General features: G+C 34.4%; 1 protein-coding gene across 1 annotated transcript in view; it reads left to right on the forward strand.

The window, feature by feature from the left end:
• The first annotated feature begins 3,325 nt into the window (after positions 1-3,325).
• Epac (Exchange protein directly activated by cAMP) overlaps positions 3,326-20,236 on the forward strand; it is a 154,027-nt gene continuing 137,116 nt past the window's right edge. Inside the window, exon 1 of the mRNA XM_090394136.1 lies at positions 3,326-3,375. Coding sequence (XP_090250262.1) covers positions 3,341-3,375 — 35 coding nt within the window. The 5' untranslated portion in view covers positions 3,326-3,340. The remainder of the gene's footprint in view (positions 3,376-20,236) is intronic.

Raw genomic sequence — 20,236 nt, forward strand, 5'->3', positions numbered from 1 at the left:
GATTTTTTTCCTTCCATCCAAATTGCCATTTCCGGCCTAATTTCGATGCTTTTTAGTGCAGAGTTCGATAAGGTCATAGTACGCTATACGAGGAAGCTAATTATGTCTTAGGTGGTTGTCGTTAGCTACGTAACTGACGCGTTAATTGACCACATATTGCTCAGAATGTGGCCATTAGCGTTTTAAGTTTCTTCTGTCTTCACTTTACTTCGGCCTGCTTCGTTAGAATGCTCAAGGCCCAAGTTTTATTCTGTCTTTAGCTACCGTTTTTGCTGCGTCATTTATTTTCTCTGGAGTTTGTGTTCGAAAGCTTCGTAAATCGCCGAATAACTTCACAGTGACACAGGCAAGAAGTTCAGTTGTGTGTTCTGTAAATTCGACTACACAATGCATTGAACGGAAGCCCGGGTGGCATTTTTAAGACCTCCTTGAAAACCACAAATTGCACTTCCTAAACACTGACGTTATTATTTTTCCTAATGAGCTATCATCCTAATCTCTTTCCCGATCTTGTAAGTTAAAATAACGAGATAGGGAAGAAAAATCCAATTGCAGTGATATTCAATCCATGCTGGTTCGACATAAGAGTTGGTGTGCCATTCTTAATCCCATTTTATTGATGTTTGTACAGAACTGAAAGCGTAGACTGTCGTTTTCTTGTAGAACTGGTGATTTACAAATTTCACGTGGAATCTTTTCACACGGCTCTGGACTGAAGAACATAATTTTCTTATCCACGTATAGTGACTATTTGTCTGGGGTTCTTCTTTAAAAGGTAACACATTTTTACGTTTTCTCTTGATAAATGCCATAAAAAATATCGATCGTAATGTATAATGTTACTCTTATAAACATATCAAGATTGCCATCTTTTACTATAATCTAAGAGAGACGAATTCAGACAAGAAACACGTCATTGGCACACATCCATCCATCCAGTTAACTTTTCAAATACCAGTTTGATATTAAAATGTCTAATTATTTAAATTATTTAAATATCTAAGTGGGGGGTGTCTTCGTTTTCGTAATCATATAATTTTTTATCTAACACTGCCTTCTTGAAATAATATTTTCACTTAATGTCAATTGAGACGTGAATAATAAACAAAAATTTTAATTTAAAAAAAAAATCGAATCAATATATGCTTCCTAGGCTTCGGCCTTTCAGCCAGCATGTCGTTTTGCGACTCCTCGGAGGGGAAATACATTGTAAACAGTTAATAGGAACATTTTGATGACAAAAGAGATCGAAACAGTGTTTGAAAACCTACCGGTGCTTTAGATTAAACCTCCAAAATTGCGCTAATATAATACAAAGTACACTTCAGGCTAGGTAGTGTAATTACCAACAGTGTCATTATGTTCCTGTAAGTAATGGCAGCCATTACTTACAGGAACTTATATATCTTGGCAATGTTTCTTTTCATACTTGGTGAGTTGGTATATGTTTAGTAAAGCAGAATCCATATTTGAAAAACATCGTCGAAATAATTCTCGTTGTAATGAAAGCAAAGGCCAATAGTGGAATGTTTTTTACAGTTTTTGCAATTTACTGTCCTTTTCAGAGGTGTCTGGTTATCTTTATCATACGAAGAATACGTATAGGATATTGAAGTAGCTTTTTATGGAAGTTAACAAATAAGCATGATAGTTGAAGATGGTTACAGTGTAAATTTGTTTCATTGCCTATGGGAGAGATGAAAGGCGTAGACGATTGTTATGTATTCGATTTTTGTCGACAATAGTGCTTGAAAATAAGACCAAGGCATTGATCATTAAATTCAGAAAATTCATTATATTAATATTATGCAATATTAATAATTTACGACTTTATCATAAACTATAAATGCTTATAATAAAATAATACATTACGTTTGGAGCTACATCTTCATAGATAAGTATGATATCTAAACTAGCACGAAGATTTAGGTCTATTTTTATTTTGTTAATAATAGCAATGATACACTTGACTCGTAATCTTGGGTTGCTTCCACCAATGCTAGACAAATACTTTTAATATGGAATGTTAGAAGTACTCCCTTTTTTGTCATTGTTTAGAATCCTCGGTTAGTGGAACCGTAAAATTTTTATTAATAAAAGACGAATATGAGAAATTTTATCAGACATATTTCAAGTAACTTGACACAAATACAACTTATGCCCAGAATTGTAAATATTTTCTATCCGAAGGTCACAGAATGCTACATCGGTCTCGCGATAGAAAGTTCGTAAAATGCTACGTTTTTTTTTGTTTTTTTTTTACATTTCGCTTTTCAGTTATTTATTATTATTATTAAACAAGTTTAATAGGCAATACTTTTCTGAGCAATTCATGTAAAAAATTTTCTTATCCAATTTTATGATGAGAAAAGCAGTCACAATTCACACTCTACGTAATTGTCTTATTTGGTTTCGACAATTTGGTATAAAGTTGTATGTACACCATGTTAAGAGTTTAATTTCTGTGATAACACAGATTACTATGCTTAGGTAGAGGTTTCCGCTGTCTTTCAAACGATAATCATTAATAACTTTTTTTTTTCAGCTTTGACACTGGAAATTTAAGAATTGTAAATAAATTAAGTAAATTATTAAGATGTTTGTGCTATGAGAAGACCACTTTTAGCATTTCATGTATTAGACAGGGTTCAGTATTCATAGCTCTAGTTGATTATTGCTTAGAGAATGATACTTAAAGATCTCCAAAAATATACACATGAAGCATTGCCTCACTCAATGTTGTTAATCCCACTCTTTTATAAGCTTTACGGTGCGTTACAACAGGTTTACTGAACTCAAAAAGACAGATTGTGGTATGCAGTTAGAGAGGAGGCGAGAAGCAGTGGAGCCCATCAAGGAAGGTGACGAATAGCCCTACAAAGGAGAATAACAATATTGCAGGTTTTCTCTAGGCTTGTTAAGAAAAGACTTGCCAAGGTCAAGTGGCACGCTTGGGCTTATTGTACTATTTTTTTTTATCTCAATCCTTTTCACAAACGGTTATAATTCTGTTGCACAGTTACTGCAGTGGGTAGGAGAAACACTCTAAAACTCTTACTGTATATAGCGTTTTCGATGTGTGTTATGAACGTATCCAGGATTGTATTCTGCAATCACCTCTGTGAAGCATTGCAGAATGTCATTTATATTTTGTCATTTCTCTTGCAGGACCTCTTGATCTCCCATGCAGATGAATCATTCCTGACCACTGATCTTGTGTAGCTGGTGAACTCGCGACTCCCGCATGCCATCAGCTATACCCCTGGTAACGCGGTGAAGCTGGGAGGATTGGGACTGGCGTTTATGCCGTGCAACTGCCTGTGGTCGGTGCACGGAGACAATGGTAACAGAATGGATCCATAGCATGGACAAAAGGTAATATCATTAAATAAAAAATGAGAGAGTTTCAATTCTTCTTCCAGTTTATAAATAGTTGTAGAAATATCTTAATTTTGTTTATGTAAAGTTATAATATTTTCCTTTCTGGAACAATTGCTTGTTTTGCCTTCACAATGCTTTAAAATCAGTGTTTTTTTTCTTCTTTTTCTTTCGGTATTTTTTTTCATTCTGAATACTTATTCACTATTTTTGTATGAAGTGATAAATATCGTCTATTGTTGTGGGAGAAAAAAGCAGACGATATCTGTGGTCTGTGTGGACACGATCAAGTATTAAAAAAAAAGAGAGAAATGGACTTATTAATCGTGACGTCACTATTTGGCCTCTACACGATGATTAAAAAAACGAAAATTGATTGTCCTTTTATTTTGGTTGACACTATCAGTTGAGTAGCAAAGAAGAACGTCCATGTGAAATAATTAAAAGACCGTTGCTAATTAATGAATGTGACAGAGCTGTCAAAGGGGTTGAGTAATGACACTGATAATGATAAATTATCAGGATTAGTGAACAGCTAGGAGCTGGCTTAAGTCCCATAAATACACACCGAGATAATGAAACGAACTTCGATTTACTCTGCAGATATACTTTCTGAAAATAAGAAAGAAGCGGAGAATTCCTAATTACTTGGCCACTCGCGAAGGTGTGGTCATCATTTTAAAATGCAGTTATTGCATATCGAAGAGCGGATCATACCGATTTGGTATTACATATGTTTCATTGGAATTTTAGCACAGTTTTCCTTTCTATGGGAATTTTGGAGGTCGGATTTCTGTTTCTATTATTTACCATGAATATAACAGTCCCTACAATAAACATGCGAGTCTATGTTATTATATGCGCCATTATTGACTAAGAACATACTCAGGAAATAATCTTGTTCTAACGTGTAATCAGTCGCACTTCGGCTTTTGTCATTTGTTTTCTTTGTAAAATGCCATGTCCAACGACTTATTATCAAATGATTATTACAGAACGCTCTCTGTAATCGGTCTTATAGCATCTGCATAAGATAATGCTTGTGGTTGCCAAGGCACCAACAGATATGCAGAGAGTAAATGGTACTGTCGTGGGCAAAGGTTAACGATAAAATGATTACAGTTAGCCTTAGTTGAAGAGAATAAGAGAATGTAAGTAAATGGACTTTATACCTGCCTTGACACTACCGTACTCGTGTTACTGCGTAATTATTAGTTATCCAAGACTCGGTAAACAATCAATGAAGTCGCCATCTGCTTGCCTAGCTTTTACTGTTCCTAAGCCTATTCACTTTGTCAATCGATTGCACGAGATAATTCACATCGCTTTCAAGTAACATTCGTTGCTGAAAGGGATCAGATGGCTGTAAGAGCTCGGATCCATTATCAGATACATTCATTGCTACTCGCTGACTGATTTGCCTAAGGCAAATCATATGTAACGAAGACAGGATGAACATGGTTTCCACTTTGAGAACGACAGAATGAGCACTAATATCGTTGTCTGTTTATTTCAGCTATTGGTGCTTGAGCAGATGGACGCAGAATAGAACAGTCTCATCGGAGTGCGCTAATAAAAGCAAGGAATGGTTGAGTATATGAGAGATGAGCTTTAACATGCAATATTGGAGACGGATGAATGGAATCCCTGCTGCAAATAATGATTACAGTTTTTTTATCTGGTAAAACTGCAATAAAAACAGTAATCGCTGATCCACTGTGAACTAAATGTAATACAAAGAGGAAATTTATTTTTATACATTCTATTTTTGGTTAAATACTTTCAGCTTTATTTCAATTCGATCCGGATTCAGTACAGCCAGAGATGTTCGTTAATTATAACAACCAGTTATTTGATAAATTACTCTTCATACATTACTGCCGTTACCATGAACTTGCGACTAACCATAACCTATGCAAAACATAAACGTTTGCCACATCTTTAAACCGTGTGTGTGTGTGACGCTGATCAGAGACTCCAACTCTTCAAGAAGAGTTGGAGAGAAAACTATGGGGGACTGTTTCCAAGGACAAAGGCATATGTAATGAAAGAAGACAATGAGATTCGTTCTGTGAATCTGGAGAAGTAAACATAAATGTTGAGGAATAGTTGCCGTCTTCGTACATGATTACAGGGAAGTGGCCAGTTCAGTGGAACAGAGTCCGTGTTAATGTCTATACAAATGACATGCAGAAACAGAGCTTCTATAGGAAAGTGATTATACGGAATAGGTGAGAGAATAATCATATATTAAGAAAATCCATAACTTATTTTAACGGTATTACAACACCAAACCAACAAATTGTAAAACAGATGTTTATTAACTGGCTTAAATTTCACTGGATTTCAAACGAGCATCTTCAGAGCAAGTAGTAGGATAGCCACTAGTGACCAGATCAAGATAAAATAAGGAATCGTGACGTCATTGTGGGCGTGACGTCATGAGTTTGGAATTTCCCTGTGGGGCATATGTGTCAATGGCTTCAGTTCTTGTGTTTTGGTTCGCGTATGGAATTATGGGTGATGGTAGAGATAAGGATTCGTGTTGTGATTGGTGGGACACTTTTGACCAGATCAAGATAAGATAACGAATCGTGACGGGGGTGTGTTGTTATCAGATGTAGAATAAGTGACGTCATTTTTTAGTTGTAAATAAGTGACGTTGTTGTTTTGAATGGAAAGTAAAATATATTAGTGGATAAGGAATCGTGACGTGAATGTTTGTTGTTATAGATTTTGGAATTTCGGTGCGGCCCTCGTCTGGATCAAGATAAGATAAGGAATCGTGACGTAAATGTTGTCAGATGAAGATAAGTGACATCATTTGTTAGATGTAAATAAGTGACGTTGTTGTTTTGAATGGAAAGGGAGATATATTAGTGTATAAGGAATCGTGTTGTGATTGGTGGGACACTTCCGACAAGATCAAGATAAGATAAGGAATCGTGACATGGATGTTTGTTGTTATTGATTTTGGAATTTCGCTGGGGTCCCTGAACCTCGTCTGTCAGGGATATCACGTGGTATTTTTGGTTCACTTATTGCATTGTGGGTGAATTTAGAGATACGAATCGTGACGTTATATGTTGGGAAATTCTCAGTTTCGAGGTTTTAATTTAATTATATGCTATATCACTCAAACATACAGTTTTTTTTTTTCTTCTATAGGTGGTAGTACTAGTTTCCAATACATTTTAGGATATTTCTTTCCTGTTAAAGGGTGGGAGTTCTTAGAGAAAGTCGTGATGGCGGCAATGTTTCGAGCTTTTCTGAATAATTTAATTATATGCTGCTGTCCCTCAAACACACATAAACACACATTAGACATGAAAAGTCGCTAATGTATCCATGTTGATACTCTAATATGTACCCAACGATTATTCTTATGATAAATAAAACTATTAAGTAGTAGAATTACGCTTACAAAAAAATAGGAACAGTGATTATTGAAATTACAATTATTATGTTCAACTTAAAAAAAAATTAATTTACATTTCTTTCCAGAATGGAAACATCTTGGTACTATTTAGGTTTTCTGAATATTCCATGTTGATTTTTAACATATATTCACAGAACACAAACACAAGTCTGAAAATCCAGTTCACTCTTTCATTATAGGTTACTGTGGCTAACATATATTCACACCACAAAACACACAAAACATAGGAGTTGAAAGATATTCATGTAAATAACCAGAAAAGTTAGTTGACTACTTAATTTAGATTACTATCCGATTGGTTCTCTGTATTAGTTCTTTCCCACAATTGCTCGTGCTATGATTTCCCAAGCTTGGCGGGAAAATCTATGCGCCGTTTAGTTTAGGGTAAGTGTTATTTCCGGTTTCGAATTCCGAATGCTGTTAGAGTATGGAATTCTGACAAGTGAAATTATTATTGTTATTTTTTTTTTCAAATTGATTTGTTATTTTCTGTATTTTACTTTTAAAATTCATATTCTAACAGAATAACTGAGCAAAATTAATACATATATAAAATGTATGCGAATTTATTTTCCAACACTATAGATTTCTCATTGTCTTATCTTAAAGATATCTCTCTTATTCGGTTGCCAAATTGTTGTACGTAGGTTAGAAATCGTGTGTTTAGGTTGGAACTCTTGGTTTCCGTGGGAAATTATTTCTGTAGTAAACTAATGCTTACATTTATTAAAAAAAAAACGATATAACTATTAATTTTACCTTCGATTCATTGTGCTCTTAACCTATTTCTGTAAGTGGAATTTATTTATTTTATTTATTTTTTCTTTAGCATTAGTAATTTTAAGTAACTGATATGAGACAAACAAGGTTTCGAACACTCTGGAGCGTTTTTCTATGGCAACATAATGGCTAATTATATTGTTGTAGTATACTGTAATATAATTTCTAATGGCTCTGAAAATAACCAAACTCTAACAGTATTGTGACTTTTCAGGTGAAATCTTCTCTACTAAAACTTTGGCTATTAATTTAATACCCAATTATTCCTTTTGCATCCAAGAGTTGACAGTTTCATGAAATATTTGAGGGCTTGCATGAACAAATAAGACTTTTATTTCACTGAGTCAAAGAAAAAAGTCTGGTTACTTTGTGGCATGAAATTTCACAAGGAAAAAAAAGTGTTATGGTCTTTAAGTTTGTATAACACATCAACGACACCCAATATGTTCATTTAAATTTACACATTTTATTTGAATGAAATATTATATAAAGTGTCATTTACAAATTGTATTTACTGAATCTAATATAAAGAAAATAAATAAATTGAAAAATACATATAAAGTTCTTCCCATACTTGTGGAATTGCAATGATGTGGTTTTTGACAATGTGACTCTCATCTGAAAGTTAATTTTTCATTTGGTGATCGTGGGAATTTATTACTGTAGTAAAATTAAGGGTTGCATATTTATTTTTTTGAAACCAATACATATACTTCTGAAATTATTAAAAGCATAGAATCTTTCGTTATGTTTTTCCAAAAGCATTTAAAAGTACATGTTATGTTTTCACATTTTCGGCATCCAATTTCATTTAAATCAAGAATAGGCCTCCCTATTAACCTCGTTAATAATTTTGATTTTTCTCTTCCTTTGGCGAGTAATATTTGATATTTGCATGTTGATTCTATCATCCAATTCCTTAGTTTGTCCAGAGGTAGTGAACCAATTTCCCACTTCAGCTGATGGTTATATTTTATTAACCAAGAATTCTGTTTTTTTTTTAACTCTTTCAGGTAATTCTTTCCAATTACAAGGTGATTTTGTCAATGCATAATCTTACAATAATTACATCAGAAATACAAATTTCTTTAGGAAATAAATTTGAACTCTTATTCAAAAGAAATTGGCAATCAATTATCCCAATGATAACTGAAAATTCGTATTTTTCACCCACTGTCGATTTTTCATAATCGTTTTCCTTCATTCTTCTTCTTCTTAGATTACTTCTTATGGCACCACAAATAAATATTTATTTATTATTATTTCACTGATTATTGGCTCTGATCGTATATTTTATGTTAACATTCTATTACAAAATTCTAAACAATTAGAACTTTGAACAAAGAAACTTTCAAAGAATTTGTTTCTCACCCATTATTTTTACATTACCAAACACAAAACACCACAACACAAAAACAGCAGCTGCAGTGGATGAACGATTACCTTAAGTCCAAAGTCCCTCGACTCTATGGTATTTTCTTATAGTACTGTTTACACTTACCATGCCCTACCCTGACTGTTCCTTCAAAAATGAACCTTTTGCACAGATGACTCAACGACATGTTTTCACATACTGCTCGATATACTGTTGGTGTGTTTTTATCTTACTTTGTGTGGGGAAAGGTAAAATTTGTATATGTGTTATCTGGATAGTTCAAACATTTTTTCTATACCAAACTTTCAGAGTTAAATTCACGTTTTGATTTAATTATCTGCTCTCTCTCTGTAAAACAACAAAATTCTAACAGTGCAGAATTACGATGATGTGAATGAATTGTTTTCAGATAACTCGGATAATGTCAAGAGGTAGCATTAGACAATTTCTAAAATAAGCAATACATGGATATCAGTTTTCAATATTTTTCCCAGTTCCTGGCATTAATTTCACAGTTGTGATTTTTTTTTAAATAATTAAACAGAATTGCATTAAGATGTAAAGTTGTGGATTTAAATATCAAGTTCTAATCAGAATAACTGAGTAAAAAATTCACTGGAAAAACACAGCAACAAAAGTGCATGTCTTTGTTCATTTAAGTTTACAAATGCATATTTTATTTTGCTGAAATACTATTTACAAGTATATTCACTGAGAAAAATTCGAAACATGTAATTACCTAAAAATATTTCACAATATTTAGTTTAGACTCTTAACATTTTCCAAAGAGGTCAATGAATAAAATTTTTGTTACTCACTGTTTCTTGGTTACATTGCATCAAAATAGCTGGTCATAGAAAAGAGTTTTTAAATCAGAAACCATGGTAACCACAATTCCATACATTTGATATTATGTCAGTCTGGAAATGACACCATGGCCCCCTGAACATTCTGTGTATTCTTTTGTCAGCAAATATACACAAAGTTTTTGTAAAATGTTCGTAAATGTCTCAAAATAAAGAATCTTTATCGAATTGGATAAAATCCTGAAAGTCTAATTTTACCATTGATGAATTTAAATGATTAGCAATGATTTTCCCCATGATACGAATAGATGGTAATTCAGTTTCCAAAAATAGTAAATGATTATCAATGTTGTACATTTTTGGTGAAAATCTCTCAGCTTCTTCACAACTAATAGAAAAAACTTTACTTCCATTAGCTCCTGTATCATCAAGTATTAGTTCCCCATCTTAGCATTTCATAATATAACACTCGCCGAGGTTCATTTCATAGTCAACTCTTCTTTGCAAGTAGCTGAGGATATCGGACCATTCCTGCATAACTTTTCCCAAGTGGTCCTGGATAAATACATCACAATGTACGTGTCTTCTAAAATAATCGGTTTCCATCCTTTCAGAGCTAGGTGAAGAGTTTTGTCTCGTGCTATTTTCCTGAAGAAAGAAAATTTCAATGACTTTTGTGGCTCACCCATTATTTTACTTTACTTTCCTGGATACCAATCACCACAACACAATACGATAGCTGCATGGGATGAACGAATTGCCGTAACTGCAAAGACACTTGACTCCTTTGTTTTTCCTTATAGTACTGTTTACCTGACCATTAACCCTGACCGTTCCTTCCAAAATGAAACTTTGGCACAGATGATTCATGGCATGTTTCTACATGTTGTTGGATATGATGTTGATATGAGATTATCTTACTTTGAGACATCATAGGACATATCTTATCTCTGTGGCTCGAAGGGTATTCTATATTATTTGTCCTTATTATGTTAAGTATTTTATCCTTAAAATGTGTTTTTGATGTTAGACCATGTGAGTATTTCTCTCACTCATATGTCTGAAAATGTTGGGATGGGAAAAAAAATAGCATTAGGTGGTGGAAGTGAAAAGGTCATCTAGAGCAGCGCTTCACAAACTGTGGGCTGCGGCCCCCTTGGGGGCCGTAGGTTTTGTTGAGGGGGGCCGTGAAATAATGAAAACAAATTTAAAATGTTTTAAGACTAAGTAGATTTTTTTTCTTTTAAAAGAAACGTATTTAACTTTTATTATTTATTTCTTTTTTGTTATTTTTTAAATTTTAATGGTAAAAAGCACACATTGGTGTTGGTTCACAAACTTTGCTTCCTGCATATTTCAACACTTAATGAATATTAGTAAATATTGCTCATTCATATGTTTCATTTCAAAGCAGTGGTTAATTGTATTTACTTCGAATGATCTCCAGGGAAGCTCCAAATCTTCCTGTCCCTTTCATCATTCGTAATCAGGGACTGTTGATATTGACTTTATATAATCAAAACTCGTTTTATATTATCACTGTCATCTGAGCTAGTTTTCTGTTACCAATAAAAGTTTCGCATATACTTCACACATGAAAAAAAGCTTAAACAAGTTCATGTGGGGAGATAGTAACTCCTTACAGTGGTAAACAACATGCCTCCCTGACAGCCACTATATGGCAGAGGCAATAAAAACAAATACTTTTATTATGCCAGCGAATAAGGTATGAGGAGTCTGTGTAATATATTTCCCAACAAATTGTGCAATTAGAGACAACTGGGATAAAAACACACTAATTAATGAATCACATATCCCCTCATACAGAAACTATGCTGTATAGACTGAAACAAAACCATATGTTGCATGGGCAAACGCATTATCTAACTAAAAACTATTGTTATTAATTAGATGTGTGTGAGTTCGATTTCCCAAGGCAGCAATGAAATTCAACCGAACGTGTTAACATTCGTAAAAGTGTTAAAACTGAGTAATATATATATATAATGAATGTTATGGCAGTTTCACATATGGAATTCGGGTGAAGAGAGTTAGCATTTCAACTCAATTGTCAGCTATGCTTTTATCTTTCGGTTGCGCGAACTTTTGTTAATACCACACCAATCATATGCACATTTTAATAACCTGCCTTTGCTATCTGTTTCGCGTTATGCTTAATTACCTTAAAGCGAGAAAAGTCACAAAAGAGAAAAATGTTCCTAGTCCTGGGATTCCCTTATTCAGGTAATATTCACTAATTTTATGTTAGCAGTCTGTGGTGTGCCAGTATCGGTAAGTGGTGATATTATTTGATCTATTCTACATTAAAAAATTTAACCCTGAGATGGATAATTGGCTGATAAAAAAATATAAAAAATTCCCGCGAACAATCAGAAACATGAAAAAAAGGACAGTATTTCATATTTTACCAGAACAGCCCGCATCGTCTTCAGAACCAAACAGTAAGAGGCAAAAAATGTAATATATGCATTTGATTTTTGCAATATTTGCTGTGCATGTTTTGTATTGAATATAAATACAATAAATATTATAATAATATATCTCTCTATTACGATTTTTTTTCGAGGGGGGGCCATGAAATATTTTAATTTTTGCAAAGGGGTCCTGACATCCAGAAGTTTGGGAAGCACTGGTGGAGATGAGCGAGCTCATCTTTTGCAGATATCTTTTAGTGATGTCACCTCCAACTGATACTGATAACTTTGGAGGAAAAAAAATAGCATTAGGTGGTGGAAGTGAAAGGGTAGTCAAGAGGGTGACAGAGGTCTTCCCCCTCACTGCATCTCCTCCAGAAGATGTCTGCTCAGCTTCGTGGAGATAAGTGAGCTCATCATTTGCAGATATCTTTTAATGATGTCACCTCCAACTGATACTAATAACTTTTTAGGGAAAAAATTTAAAAAAAACGCGTTTTTTATGATAAATTTTTAGGGAAAAAAATTTTAAAAAAATGCATTTTTTATGATAACTTGTTAGGAAAAAAATTTAAAAACGCGTTTTTTTAATTTTTTTTTCCTAAAAAGTTATCAGTATCAGTTGGAGGTGACATCACTAAAAGATATCCGCAAATGATGAGCTCACTCATCTCCACGAGGCTGAGCAGACATCTTCTGGAGGAGATGCGGTGAGGGGGAGTATTGCAGGGAAGACCTCTGTCACCCTCTTGACTACCCTTTCACTTGCACCACTTAATGCTATTTTTTTTTCCTCCAAAGTTATCAGTATTAGTTGGAGGTGACATCACTAAAAGATATCTGCAAAAGATAAGCTCGCTCATCTCCACTAGGCTGAGCAGACAACTTCTGGAGGAGAGGGGGGAGAATGGGGGATGATGGGGTTAGGTGGGGTAGCATTGCAGGGAAGACCTCTGTCACCCTCTTGATGACCTTTTCACTTCCACCTAATGCTATTTTTTTTCCATCCCAACAATTTCGGACATATGAGTGAGAGAAATACTCACATGATCTAACATCAAAAACACTATTTGAGGATAAAATACTTAACATAATAAGGACAAATAATATAGAATACCATTCGAGCCACAGAGATAAGATTTGCCCTATGATGTCTCAAAGTAAGATAATCTCACATCAATATCATATCCAACAACATGTAGAAACATGTCCGTGAATCATCTGCTCCAAAGTTTCATTTTGGAAGGAACGGTCAGGGTTAAGGGTCAGGTAAACACTACTATAAGGAAAAACAAACGAGTCAAGTGTCTTTGCAGTTATGGCAATTCATTCATCCCATGCAGCTATTGTATTGTGTTGTGGTGATTGGTATCCAGGAAAGTAAAGTAAAATAATGGGTGAGCCACAAAAGTCATTGAAATTTTCTTTCTTCAGGAAAATAGCACGAGACAAAACACTTCACCTAGCTCTCAAAGGATGGAAACCAATTATTATTTTAGAAGACACGTACATTGTGATGTATTTATCCAGGACCACTTGGGAAAAGTTATGCAGGAAGTGATCTGATTATCATCTGATACAAGAGATGACTACAAATGATCCTCGGTGAGTGTTATATTCTGAAATGCCAAGATGGGGAACTTCTTTTAAAGTTTCTTTGTGAAAAGTTCTAATTGTTTAGAATTTTATAACAGAATGTTAAAATGAAATATACGATCAGAGCTATTAATCAGTGAAATAATAATAATAAATAAATATTTATTTGTGGTGCCATATGAAGTAATCTAAGAAGAAGAAGAATGAAGGAAAACGATTATGAAAAATCGACAGTGGGTGAAAAATACGAATTTTCAGTTATCATTGGGATAATTGATTGCCAATTTCTTTTGAATAAGAGTTCAAATTTATTTCCTAAAGAAATTTGTATTTCTGATAGAATCATTGTAAGATATGCATTGACAAAATCACCTTGTAGTTGGAACTAATTACCTGAAAGAGTTAAAAAAAACAGAATTAATAAAATATAACCATCAGCTGAAATGGGAAATTGGTGCACTACCTCTGGACAAACTAAGGAATTGGATGATAGAATCAACATGCAAATATCAAATATTACTCGCCAAAGTAAGAGAAAAATCAAAATCATTAATGAGGTTAATAGGGAGGTCTGTTCTTGATTTAAATGAAATTGGATGCCCAAAACGTGAAAACATAATGTGTACTTTTAAATGCTTTTGGAAACATAACGAAAGATTCTTTGCTTTTAATAATTCACAGAAGTATATGTATTGGTTTCAAAAAAAAAAAAAAATATGCAACCCTTAATTTTACTAAATTAATAAATTCCCAACGATCACCAAATGAAAAATTAACTTTCAGATGAGAGTCACATTGTCAAAAACCACATCATCGCAATTCCACAAGTATGGGAAGACCTTAGATGTATTTTTCAATTTATTTATTTTCTTTATATTAGATTCAGTAAATACAATTTGTAAATAATATTTCATTCAAATAAAATGTGTAAATTTAAATGAACATATTGGGTATCGTTGATGTGTTATACAAACTTGAGACCATAACATTTTTATTTCCTTGTGAAATTTCATGCCACAAAGTAACCAGACTTTTTCTTGACTCAGTGAATTAGAAGTCTTATTTGTTCATGCAAGCCCTCAAATATATCATGAAACAGTCAACTCTTGGAAGCAAAAGGAATAATTGGGTATTAAATTAATAGTGGAGAAGATTTCATCTGAAAATCACAATACTGTTAGAGTTCGGTTATTTTACAAAGCCATTAGATATTGTAAACCAACAACACATTACTAAAACTCTTAAAAAGATATCTGTAGAGAAACGCTGTGGAGAGTTCAAAACCTTGTTTGTTCTCATATCAGTTACTTAAAATTACTAATGCTAAAGAAAATATAAATAAAATAAATAAATTCCACTTACAGAAATAGGATAAGAGCACAAGGAATCAAAGGTAAAAGTAATAATCATATTGCGTTTTTTAAATAAATATAAGCATTAATTTACTATAATTAATGAAATTAATTATAGTAAATTAATTTCATTAATTTACTATTAAGAAATAATTTTCCACAGAAACCAAGAGTTCAAACCTAAAAACACGATATCTCACCTACGTACAACAATTTGGCTACCGGATAAGAGAGATATCTTTAAGATAAGACTTAATGAGAAATCTATCTACAGTGTTGGAAAATAAATTCGCATCCATTTTATATATTTATTAATTTTGCTCAGTTATTCTGTTAGAATATGAACTTTAAAAGTAAAATACAGAAAATAACGAATCAATTTGAAAAAAAAATAATAATTTCACTTGTCAGAATTCCATACTCTAACAGCATTCGGAATTCGAAACCGGAAATAACACTTACCCTAAACTAAACGGCGCAAAGATTTTCCCGCCAAGCTTGGGAAATCATAGCACGAGCAATTGTGGGAAAGAATTAATACAGAGAACCAATCGGATAGTAATCTAAATTAAGTAGTCAACTAGCTTTTCTGGTTATTTACATGAATATCTTTCAACTCCTATGTTTTGTGTGTGTGTTGTGGTGTGAATATATGTTAGCCACATTATCCTATAATGAAAAAGTGAACTGGATTTTCAGAATTGTTTGTTTTCTGTGAACATATGTTAAAAATCAACATGGAATATTCAGAAAACCTAAATAGTACCAAGATGTTCCCATTCTGGAAAGAAATGTAAATTAATTTTTTTTAAGTTGAACATAATTGTAATTTCAATAATCACTGTTCGTATTTTTTGTAAGCGTAATTCTAACACTTAATAGTTTTTTTTCATAAGAATAATCGTAGGGTACATATTAGAGTATCAACATGGATACATTAGCAACTTTTCATGTCTAATGTGTGTTTGAGGGACACCAGCATATAATTAAATTATTCAGAAAAGCTCGACACACTGCCGCCATGACGACTTTCTCTAAGAACTCCCACCCTTTAACAGGAAAGAAATATCCCAAAATGTATTGGAAACTAGTACTACCACCTATAGAAGAAAAAAAACTGTATGTTTGAGCGATATAGCATATAATTAAATTAAAACCTCGAAACTGAGAATTTCCCAACATATAACGTCACGGTTCGTATCTCTAAATTCACCCACAATGCAATAAGTGAACCAAAAATACCACGTGATGTCCCTGACAGACGAGGTTCAGGGACCCCAGCGAAATTCCAAAATCAATAACAACAAACATCCATGTCACGATTCCTTATCTTATCTCGATCTTGTCGGAAGTGTCCCACCAATCACAACACGATTCCTTATACACTAATATATCCCCCTTTCCATTGAAAACAACAACGTCACTTATTTACATCTAACAAATGATGTCACTTATCTTCATCTGACAACATTTACGTCACGATTCCTTATCTTATCTTGATCCAGACGAGGGCCCCACCGAATTTCCAAAATCTATAACAACAAACATTCACGTCACGATTCCTTATCCACTAATATATTTTACTTTTCATTCAAAACAACAATGTCACTTATTTACAACTAAAAAATGACGTCACTTATTCTACATCTGATAACAACACACCCCCGTCACGATTCGTTATCTTATCTTGATCTGGTCAAAAGTGTCCCACCAATCACAACACGAATCCTTATCTCTACCATCACCCATAATTCCATACGCGAACCAAAACACAAGTACTGAAGCCATTGACACATATGCCCACAGGGAAATTCCAAAGTCATGAAGTCACGCCCAATGATGTCAACCAATGACGTCACGATTCCATATCTTGTCTTGATCATGATCTGGTCATTAGTGGCTACCCTACTGCTAGAGCACATTACTTGTTACAGTTAACATGCCACAATGAGTAAGTGAAACAATTCAAATTGTAAGACTGAAGACCTAAAGTCCTAATTTCGTGCCCTCTAATATTGTAAAAAGAAGTCTTACAGCTGTGTAGGAGTTGACCTTAAGATTTTTGGAAAATTAATTTCTCCCACATTTTTGGAAAATTAATGCAACCATGCTTGTTAAGGTTGGCGAATGCTTCATAACAATGGAAGACTTTAAAAATAAATTTTCTAACCTGTAACGATTTGTATAAAGCACATTCTCTTTCTTCCATCTAATCCTTTGTGAATGGGGTATCCAAATCGTGGTCTGTTAGTCCATACTTGCCATAATAATGGTAGCGAATGTAATTTTATGTTCTCCAAGCCGGATGATAACAGATCTTCCTGTCTCTCATAGACAGTCCTACTTATAAACTTGCTCAACAGTTAGCTAAGTCGCTTATCCTCATTACTGGCAACTCATACTTTTATTTAAAAAAAAATTCTGTCCATTTCAAATCACTAGTTAAAAATCACATTCCTTAAAAATGCAGACATAATTATTATCGGTGTCACGTCTTTATTTACTAATGTAACACTAATAGGCACTAGAATTAAGAAAGCTCATTTCTCCTCTGATATCTTCGAATTATTCAAATTAACTATACATGCAGGTTACTTTACGTGGCAATGATAAATTACAGACTTATGGTATTGCTATGGGTTCCTCTCCTCCCCCTACGTTTAACTAACTTTTCCATAGAACACTTTGAATACAAAATACTGACCACAGCTGTATACGAGCCCTTAATGTGGTTACGCTTTAATGAAGATGTGTTTACTATCTGGCCACCTGGAGAAAGACACCTTGGATTCTTTTGTTACCTCCCTAAACAGCCAACACCCCCAAATTCACTTCACAGTAAAACAAAAATAATCAAATACCTGTTTGCCTTTTCTTAACTTGCCTTTCAGATGGTTCGCTATATTTTTTCCATTTATAGAAAGCCAACACACGCACAGGAAGATATCTACATATACAGTCGCATCATTTAGCCCAACAGTTTGGTGTTATTAAAACACTTACATATGGGGCTAGGGCTATTTGTTCTAGTGATGCCACCCTTTCTACCAAACGTAAATAGATGAAATAACACATGGCCCTCTTACTTCCTCACCTCAGACACACAAGTACAAAACACCACTATTCCTAATGTGCGAGGCACATCTAAAAAGATAGCCAAAGAACTAATAAAATATAACCTTCCCACCACATTCAAACCATATATTAAACTAGCAACTCTGGTCCGTTCTCCTGTGATAAATCCCACTCACACCCTGGCATATGGAGTGTATGAAGTTCCATGTGACTTTGACTTGGCCTACTATGGATAGAACGGACTGGATAAAAGCTTTCTTTCAACCAAAGTGGATAAATGCCAGATGAATAGAAGGGCATGTAAAAGCGATCCAGTCACTTTTACATGTTAATTCTGGAACATAAGTACAGTCAGAGAGGTACCAATTTGGCCGTAGGACGTATTAATATCAAGGCTGTTAAGTATTTTTCTTAAGCCCTTCTGTCGAATGATCACAGGAAGCTTACTGAGGGTGGTGTGGGATAGTAGGGGAGATTTGCTATGGTCGTATAAACAGGAGTTGGAAGAGAAGTTTATTGCTAAAGAGTTCTGCCTTATCTTCAGTATATATTGTTACTGTTCCATCAGGATGAGAGGGGGTAGAAACAAGCAGAGTAGAACTCATCATGCATACATGAGCAATGGACCAGAAGGCTCGATTGATATTTAAACAGGCAGCAAGCTTCGGGTCCTAACGAAATCAGCTTTAGATTTCCAGATGTTTTTTTACAGTTATGGACTGTTGTAAGCTGGAATGACAGGCAGGAGTTTTTATCTTTACTCTCATGCAAAACTTGGAAGAGAGTAGAGGATTTTGAGTGGAATTTGAAATGAAGGCACATTAGGAGATAGGCGGGAGCGTGGCTGTTCATTTGAAGCAATCTGGTGTGAGATTAAGGCCAGAAAAATAAAATATACAGTTGGTTGTTACTATAGGCCAGGAAATTCCACATATGATCCTGAAAGACATGCATCACCAAATTAGTACGAGTACAGGTCGAGTGATTATTATGGGGGACTTCAACTATAGAGATATAGACTGGAAAGGAGGAGGGTCACATGGCAGGCAGGAAATAGAATTTATACACCTGCTGAGAGAAGATTACTTAAGGCAGCATGTGATGGAGGGGACTAGGGGTGGGAGGTATTGGACGTGGTCATAGGATCGGAAGAGCTTTCCTTAACCAAGGTGACCACATTGCCTCGAATTGGTGAAAGTGACCATGCAGCCTTCACTTGGTAGATTGTAAAACATGAGGAATATTTTGTCAAGAAGGGGTATATGTGGAATTGCAAGGCAGGATTTCAGCTTCTTCCTTATTATGATATACTAGGGAAGAAGCTGAAATCTGTACCTTGGCATAAAACACTGCAGGGTAAGGATTAGTAGTGCATGGGATATAGTTAAGGGTTATCTAGAGGAAGCAGTATTAAATTATATACCTAGGGTAAGTAACGTTAATCAGGTAGGAGTTAGATGGATGAGTAATATCATTAAGCACGAGATGTAGAAGAAGAAAATGCTGTGGAGGGTATATAAAAAGAAAGGTGACCAGCAAACCCAAGAATAGTAAAAGGCACAAGCAAGAAAGGTGACCAGCATGGCAAGGAAGGCAAAATCAGATTATGAGAAGAATCTAGGCGAGAAGGCTAAAGGAAATCCCAAAGAGCTCTTTCATTATGTGGCAAGTAAGAGGAAGAATGACTATGGAAGATTAACCTTAATGAGTGATGATGGTCATGAGGAGACCGGAGCGGATAAAATAATTAAGTTACTGAGTGACCACTTTGCAATCGTCCAAGTGAGGTTATTGCTTTAACCTAAGTGACAGACACTAATGTGGGAACAGAGGTGGAAGAATTGGAGGTTCTTAGGATATTGCAGAATCTCAATGTAAATGCAGCTGTGGGATTAGAAGGGATATCAGCTAGGGTTTTTCCAGAATGTGCAAGGGAATTAGCAATACGTTTGTCTAGGCTCTTTTTTAAGTCTCCCCTCTGGTAGAGTTCCAAAGGGGTG

The sequence above is a fragment of the Typopeltis vanoorti genome, chromosome 6 (assembly GCF_054136105.1).
Source record: "Typopeltis vanoorti isolate ZY-2024b chromosome 6, IOZ_Tvanoo_1.0, whole genome shotgun sequence".
In the NCBI taxonomy this organism is placed as follows: domain Eukaryota; kingdom Metazoa; phylum Arthropoda; class Arachnida; order Uropygi; family Thelyphonidae; genus Typopeltis; species Typopeltis vanoorti.